At 41.7% G+C, this 8,762-nt stretch overlaps 1 protein-coding gene across 2 annotated transcripts in view; it reads right to left on the bottom strand.

Annotated features, from left to right (window-relative positions):
• Positions 1-8,762, bottom strand: part of LOC119284495 (MADS-box transcription factor 47-like) — a 14,911-nt gene that overhangs the window by 2,175 nt on the left and 3,974 nt on the right. For both annotated transcript variants that reach the window (XM_037563613.1, XM_037563614.1), the window contains exons 3-4: positions 7,759-7,840; positions 7,628-7,686 (exon numbers count right to left, since the gene is read on the bottom strand). In XM_037563613.1, the coding sequence (XP_037419510.1) occupies positions 7,628-7,686; positions 7,759-7,840 (141 nt within the window). The remainder of the gene's footprint in view (positions 1-7,627; positions 7,687-7,758; positions 7,841-8,762) is intronic.

Raw genomic sequence — 8,762 nt, 5'->3', positions numbered from 1 at the left:
GGGAGGAGATACGGAGATTGTTTCTCGAGATGACAGTTTGCCGCAATGGGAGAATCACACCATCACTATACAACTCTTGTACGTTGCAATGGACTGGTGCAGCAATCGGTTGGTAGTCACCAAGAGGAAGAGGGTCACCTGCCCGTCGCGGCCCCGATGCACAATGTCCATGGATGAGGGTGTTTCCACATCCATGTTTCATATGGCATGGAGCCATGGACTACCCTGAGCCAACACAATTGCTGTGATGTCATTGAGACATAAACATTGACTTGGCAAGGTCACATGTAGCACCATCATCGATGGATGCTGCAATGATGCCAACAACGAGAGAGGGAGGACAATGACATACAAGAAGTAGGGATCCTCTTCATGGCAGATGGATTAGGTGGGAGGGGGGTTGCGGTAGGTGGAGGGGTTAGTGGTGCTTTTTTGGGAGGAGTTGGCACTTCAGCAATATAGTTATATTCTCACTCTTCTTCCTTTCATCTTGTAGCGCTCCCCATTTTGTGTTCCAATGCCATGTTAGCGTGCCCAATCCCCGATCAAGGCGGTCAACCTTATGCCACATTGGGCAAATTGGTTTGGCTGCATTTGAGTGGCTTCATTCTGAAGATTGACTTCTAGAAGGCCTATGAAAATTCATATGGCCTTTCTACATAGACCCTAACAATGAAGGACTTGCCGAATAAATTGTGTGCATAGGTGAATAACTTTGTGTGTGGAGGTAGTGGAGCCATATAAATCATGGCAATACTGGTCAGTACTTCAGACACAAAGGCTATCTGATAGGGGGATCCCCTATCCCAAATGTTATGTAAGATCATGGCATGGACCTTGAAAAGAATGCAAGGCAGATGGTCAAGGTGCCACCACTAGTGGAAGGTGGACTTCTCATCTTACAATACATTGATGGTACAATTCTCTTAATGGAACATACTCTTCAAGGATAAAAAAAAAATCCCAAGCTTGTGTTTTGTGATTTCGAGCAAACTTTCGGTTGTTAAATTCAGTTTTCATAATAGTTTGTTGTTCTACTTCGGGAAAGCCCAAGATTGCACATCTTAGTACACCAAATTTTTCAGACGTGAGCGTGCTCAGTTTCCCATCAAGTATTTGGGAATCCCGATTCATTACCAGAAATTCTCAAATATAGACTTGAGACATGTGGATGAATGAATTTTAACTCGACTCAACAATTGGAAAAAAGCTTTTGTCATCCGGAGACGGCTCACCATTAGCAACATGGTACTTTACATGATGCCATTCTTACAAATTCTAAAAGGGATGTAGCATATAATAGACTATTTCCAGTCGGGTTTTCCTTGCAGAGTGATGATGAAAAAATAGATATTTCTCGGACAAAGATCATGGTGGTTTAGGAATCCAAGATCTTTAAGCAAAAACTCAACGCTTCTCAGTAAATGGCTCTTCAAGCTTCTTACGAGGATGGTGCATGTCAAGATCTTGAGGAAAAAATACGTTGCTCAAAAGAAATCTCCTGAGTTCAATGGACACTGAGAGGCTCTTAGGCTTGGCCTGATGAAACTCAAGTGTTACTACTTATGGTTTGGTGCATTTAACATGAGTGATGTTCAAATAATTATATTCTTGGAGGATAAGTGGTCGGAAAATGCACCACTAAGCGGTTTGACAACCCACCACTCTGAGACCAGTATCCAACATATGTGCAATTTGTGCATACAAATGTGACATAATCGAACAAGTTTTGAATTCCTTGTCTCTTAACATAGCTTTTTGGAGGGACTTGCTTGGCCCTACACTTTGTGGCATGGAATACACATCTGGGTAGATGGTGGATGTCTAATTTCGCAAGGCCACACCGAGTTCTACTATGATTTGCACCAAAGTAGACAGTTCCACTACTAGGAAAAACATGCATTAGAAGTGGGTCCTACAAGCGGCTATGTCCGTTAGTTACAAAGCGGTTGTAACAATCCAGAGGTGGTGGTTATTTCTGTTTTTGAACCACCTGCAGTAAGTGTCGAAGGAAATTTGAAACCGCTTGTAGCTGGTACGTACTCGAGGCGGTTTCATAGGTAGAAGTGTCTGCGGGATTTCAACACCTATGTATTCAGCCTTGCCCTGTTCCTCAGCCCATAGTCTCACACCCTCAGCCCATAGTCGCACACCACAGGATGTTAGATCCGGCACCGCCAAGCCTCTCAATCATCGACGTGTGGCCTTGGTGTAGCTTGCGACCCCGCGGATTGCCATGGTGCGTCACCACGCCTCATGCCTCCACCTTGCCCTGAAGGAACAAGGATAGGGCATCTCAAAAGTATCCTCCATTTTTGTTTCTCATTTGCAAACGAGGCAGTGAGGGGCTACAACATTGGGAAGTGGAGGGGGTCCAGGGTGGGCTAAGGGTGCGGGAAGAAACCAACCACATTGGGTTGCAGGGGAGTCCGTGCGACCGGAGCATAGTTCGGTTTTATGGGCATGCAACACTTCAGTTTCTCCATTCCTCCCATAACTCGCTCATTTCCCTCTATTCTCCTTGCGTTTTCTACTCCTCACATATTCTTCTCTATTTCTTTCTTTCTGTCTTCCATGTTGATAGTCGTTTGCGAGAGCGTTTCCGAGGTAGGATTCTTTGTTGTTTAATTGAGCCTATCATTGTGCATTCCTATAAGCGGGAATCAATTTCTCCATGCGATTTCTGTTCATTTCCTTATTGCTTTTATTTTTCACTTGAAGTAAATGTGTCCATCAACGACTTATACTGTACAACCTAGTTCATGCCTCACCGGATCTTCTAGTCACGAAGAAAGAAGGTTCGAAGTGCCTGTGGATTATAGCAACAGTTCTTGTAGACCATTCCTGTAATAGCATATCTCTAAACCTTTCTTGCGGATCCTAACCAGTTGTTTCTTCCTGAGCTGTTGGTATTGAATCCGCTTTCTTTTGTATCATGGTAGCGAGCCCTAGCCTTTTGGAAAGAAGGGAGGAGTAACATTTCAACTGTGTGAGGATGGACTCTAGACCCACTCGTTCTGATTCGTGGACTTGAGACGAAGTTGAGTCGTCAGGAAAGAACAAAAGATAACCGGTATCACTGCCTTCGCTCGAGGTCTGTGATTCACATTCCGGAAGCATGAATCCTAGCAAGACCCTTGGTGACACTGAAATTGATAAGGTAATTTTGTTCACATCTTCTGTGCTAGTTTGTACTCTACAGGGCCTTTTTGATTCAATGGAAAAGTAGAGAAAAATCATAGTATTAGGAAATTTTCCTATGGCAACACTATTCACTCGTTTGATTCAAAGGAAAAGACCACAACAAAATTAGATGATCTTTTCCTCAGGATTGAGTTTTTCTCTCTTGAATAAATTTGTTTTCATTCATGAGATTACTTTCCAATTTTACTTCAAGGTGAAAGACTTCAAATTAACTATTTCTTAAAGACAAAGTCCAAGTACCTTTTAGAGCATTTCATTCAAATTCCGCACCACTATGTTTGCATATTTATGAAATTGTAATCCTTAAGATCCAGACATATAGTGTTACTTACATGATGTTGGAGAACAATGCAGCTATGATTTTGTTTTTACAATTAGTTCCACTATCATCGATTTTGCATACGTCAATCAAGGAAAAAGGCCTAGAGGGATGAGTGACGATGGATCATCTCGAAGCAAGCACTGTCAGAATATGGACAATATTGGATAATGAGGTAAGTTTATGTTTTGCTCCTGCTTGTGTTTGTGTTTTCTCTGGAACATATCTGATAGTTCTCATGTGGATATGATAGTTGGTAATTGGTTATTTAATTACTAGTATTGTGTACTGTGTTGAGTTTTATTTGGTGCCCTCAAACGCGCATAGTCTTCTATAGTAGATTTTCTTGGTATTTACAAATATTTGATGCCCTTATATGAGTAAATGGCTCAAAACACCTGCTCTTAGAGTTGGTAATGCCGCAAAATTACCATTGACGCGTTGATGTGGGCATTCATCTATTTTAAACTGCTATTTATTTGCCTTTTTAGTTGTAAGATTGTCCTCCTTAGATCGTTAATATAATGTATGCCTGCTTCAGCTAGATGTGCAATATGATATTGTCGACAATGTTTCCATATTGAAGGCCAGGAGCACCATTTTTCACCTGCCTGCGTTGTTGCCTATGCTCTCCATCAACTTTTAGGTCATTTTGACTTCAAGGTTGCTAATCGTTATATCAAACATGTTGTCATTCTGAAACTCAAGAGCGCATTCTATGTTTTTCATGTTCAAGGCCCCAACTTGAATCAAGCACTCTCACGCAAAAAGCCAAGAATTATGATGGCAACCAAGGTCTGAAAGCTCAGGTAATGTGTTTCAGAGTGTATGGCCTAACGCTGACTGAGATCATGCCTCCTCCTTCTAACAAAGAAGGTGATAATTCTGCCGCTGGAGGAGGTGCTAGAGCCGATCGTGCTGCATGGTGAAGGTCCTAGAGACGGTGGTGGCATTGTTGCTGTTTGAACACTAGGACTATATTCAAGTGTTGGAATTTGTGTGATGTTTAAGACTATGCTTTACTTTGTTTCGTGTCCTATGAAACTTATTTCATGTTTTAAGTGGTACTATATGTGAACTCATGTGATGTTTTATGGAATAGTATGCTAAGTGTGAAACAGTAGTTTTTATATAAACTCAGTACCAAGGCTGGGTACAAAATGAAACGAAATAGATATCCCTGAAGATAAAAAATGGAGGCGGGTCTTAGGGGAAACCGCCTCCGTGGCTGAGAGCATTAGAAGCAGTTAGTCATTCCAAACCGCTAGCGGTACTCCATGCGTTCGAGGCGGTTCTGGAAACTACCTCCGGTGGAAGGAGCATTAGCGACATAGGCTTGGAGGCAGTACAAGGAACCGCATGCAACCCATTTAAAGAAACTGCCTTCCAAAGCCCATTTTTGTAGTGGTGTTCTCAGTGAACCAAATGTACCGGCCCTGGTCCATTGTGTTGCACCAATTAATAGTAAAGAACGTGGAACTTAATGTTCCTCTAGAACTTACACTATTTCTTTGGTACCTTCGCAAAGGAATCACTTTAACGCAACCTCAAGAAGTACAATTGTCAAAGAAGTAGGCAATGTTATTTCTATCACAAGATGAAAGAATAAAACACCTTCACTTTGCCACATTGCATGAGTAGACATGCTAAATTGAAAAATATTCTCTCTAGACCTTCGAACTGGCATTCAAAGCTAGAAGGGTATGATGGTACTCTACCTTGTACTAGGGAAGAAGAAATGACTTAAGACCAGAACTCGTTGATCTTATTTTCTATGCCTCATAGAGAGAGGGGGCGAGGGGGGAGGGAGAGATTTCATGGCCCTCTACAATTTTGAACAAGGATTTTTAAGGGAATCAATTGGAGAAAGGTTAATTATTCTTCCTGGTGTATATCATTTAGGTGGCGCCTAAATTGTATCCATCTCGCAATATCACCTTTTTTTGTAATTGGCTATGCACTACAGAAATCACCTACTATGCCGTGTGCCCAAGACACTCAACGAAGGCCCGAAAAATCTCGGCAACGCCTTTGCTGAGAACTGCTCTCGGCAAAAGGCCTACGGCGCACACCCCTCAGGCAAAGGAAACTTTGCCAAGAACTGTCTGTCAAACACTCGACATAAACTTTGCCGAGAAGAAAAGGGAGGTCATCGATAAAATAAAGTGACTTGACGACTTCAAGATGGAGATGGCGGTTGCCACATGGCAGATCTTTGCCATGAGTGTTGTTAGACTAATATGTCACGTACTGTGACATATCTCCTAATCCCATAAATTGAGAAGAATTGTTATTATTGCGATTCTCATTTATAGTTAGGATTGTAATATTTATTTATATATTAACATGCAATGCAAAAGCCCAAGTGTGACCAATCTTTCGAAACACTTTCATGGTATCAGAGCGCAACAATCCATAAAAATACGCAAAATCATCAAGATTGACTAGAAAATATTTATTTCCCGAGGCACTCAAAATAGGTGAAGTTCAAAGATCACAATGTACTAACTCCATTCTCTCGCCGCCACGCACGGTATTCATATTCGTTTCTCTTGCCCATACACATACCAACGAAATGGTAAAGCTGAACACATTATTCGCACAGTCAATAACATTGTGCGCTCTCTCTTATTTCAGGCTAGCTTACCACCACATTTTTGGGTCGAAGCACTCCACACCGCTACTCATGTCCTAAACAGTCTTCCCACAAAAACCATCAGCTCCTCCTCTCCCTAATTTTCCCTACACTATACCCATCCCGATTACTCGTCGCTTCGCGTCTTCGGATGCCTTTGCTATCCTAACACTACTTCTACTATGCCACACGAACTGTCGCCGCGTTTGAGTGCCCGTGTCTTCTTGACTATTCCTCTCACCATAAGGGGCATCGGTGCATGAATATTACCACCCACTGCATCATCATTTCTCCTCACGTTGTTTTCAATGAGATGACTTTTCTCTTTGCCTCCCCACAACCTCCATCACTGACACATATGTTTTCCTCGACAACGACGACACCTTGTCCGTTGTCGCCCCTTTTCCCAAGTGACCACGGCTGCACCTCCATCACCACACGCCCCACCCTCGCTGCGCAATAATAACGATTCTCCTCAATTTAGGGGATTAGGAGATATGTCATGATAGGTGGCATATTAGTCTAACAAGTGTAACACTCAGCTCTTGGCAAACTCCAACAAGTAGGAGGCTGCCACGTCAATGTTTGTCTAACAGCCGACCGACTGCCTTATGCCGAGTTCTGCCTTTTGTCAAAGAGGTGCTCTCAGAAAAGTCAGCATGTAGGAGGCCACCATGTGTTCACCCGGAGCCGACCTCTTGGCAAACATACCCCAGACGTCATGGAGCCGTCAAGCGCAAGCGGACATGCCACATGTGACCTTATTGCCGTGACCATACTGTTTAGTTCTCTGCGTATTTAACATTTGCCGAGTCTTTTCCGTTCGCCTAGCTACATTTAGCGGTATCTCGGCAACGACATGTCTTTGTCGTGTTCTGCACTTTGCCGAGCAGGGCACTCAACATAGAACGCCTCTCCCGAGGGCCTGCTCGGTGTATAATTTTTTTTCCAGTAGTGATGTGACATTGGGGCAAAGCTTAGCTCTTGCATCCTGGTCTACGCGGCGACGATGTGGTGGTCACTTTGGCTATGTAGTAATGATATTGTGTCGACAAAAGGAAAAACCTCTCCTCTATAAGTTATCTACCAATGTACGCAATTTCTCCATTCGCGCAGTCTACTCATGGACCGGACCAATGTGATTTACTTATGCGCTACATGTGCATACAAAGCAAACGGTCAAGGAAGCCTTTACCCAACATGGATTGCAGTATAGTTTATGGATCAATCCTCCATCACGTTAGGCAGATTTTTGTCTAATCTTTTTGTTACTGTGTTGCTTCTTTTGGGCTGTACACATCCTACCTATGTAGAGTCTGGGCGTGAATTATTTGCGCTTGTATTGCCTTATGCAACGTTTTGAGACAATGAAAACTCCCTGTCTAAAATATGGTCCCAGCTTAGTGACTGTAGATATATTTTATTCAATTTATCACTAATGTATTATGAAAAAAAGGGTATAAACTTACTGGAGCCAGAGGCTTGCTTCTGCAAGCTCGTCCCTTAGTCTTGCACAATTGCTGTCCTCCTACCATATAACAGAAATTAAATGAGTTACATATATGCATATGTAAATCTATTTGGATGTGTTTGAGCTTACATGCAAGTCCAGCTGAGATGGCTCATCTGCTTTCTTAAGTATCTTGGAATGAGAGTTATACCGATCAATAATCTGGTTCATGCTTCAGTAGAGTAGAAAAATCAAATTAATCAGTGTAAAAATGTAAAGGCCGGTTTTCTGCCCAACCTTTCTTTTGTGAAGATGCTACTACCAGAAATTTAGAGAATCCACAAAAGCAAGCATAATATTCGATGTGATCTAGTAGTGTGTCTCAACTCTCATTTCTCTCCTTTTGTACTATTCGACCAATATTATTCTTTGATGTATTCTTAATAGATGTTTCTAAATTTAATGTGATGGCAATATGCTGATGACAAATCTAGTAGGAACATTAGTAGAATCTCTTTTTGGGTGCATATCAAACATTCTAAAATGACTTGAAAAATAAAAGAAAAACATGGAACATCAGATACGTTTTTCACAAAAAGACCAGAGAACTGAAAGAGAGATCTAATTGTTCTCATTTCTTGTGGACTGTTAGAAGAGTGTTTTTTTTCCCAAAGTAATACACAGATTTTTGAAGTGGGCAGTGAAGGAGAGAGAACATGGGTTGCACAAATAATCCATTTCAATTCGAAATTACCCATAGCCTTCTGTTTATCAATTTCATACTGTTCTGTTAATTTTCATGCTAGTTCAAACGTTCTGCATGCATTTGACAAATGTATGAAATTGTTTTGAAGTAAATAATGATAATGCCACTAATGCCCTTGATACCGGTGGCTTGAAAGTTGAAATACGCAGTTAGTGATATAGATAATAATCACTAGGAGAGGTCAATGCGTTGGGCACGTGCACAAGCACATGGAAACTTGGTGGCATTACGACAACAGAGTTGTAACTATCTGTGCATCGGGTCTCTGAGGATAGAGACGTTTGGTTCCTGGGTGTTCTCTATGAAAAATAAATAAATAGTAATTACCAAAAAAGTCAAAAATTTCTGAAAATGTTTTTCAAATAAAGTTGACCTTCTATTGCACCTG

Source organism: Triticum dicoccoides, chromosome 4A (assembly GCF_002162155.2).
Source record: "Triticum dicoccoides isolate Atlit2015 ecotype Zavitan chromosome 4A, WEW_v2.0, whole genome shotgun sequence".
NCBI lineage: Eukaryota > Viridiplantae > Streptophyta > Magnoliopsida > Poales > Poaceae > Triticum > Triticum dicoccoides.
The sequence above is the reverse complement of the archived record's forward strand: the minus strand, read 5'-3'. Positions and strand labels throughout refer to the sequence as shown.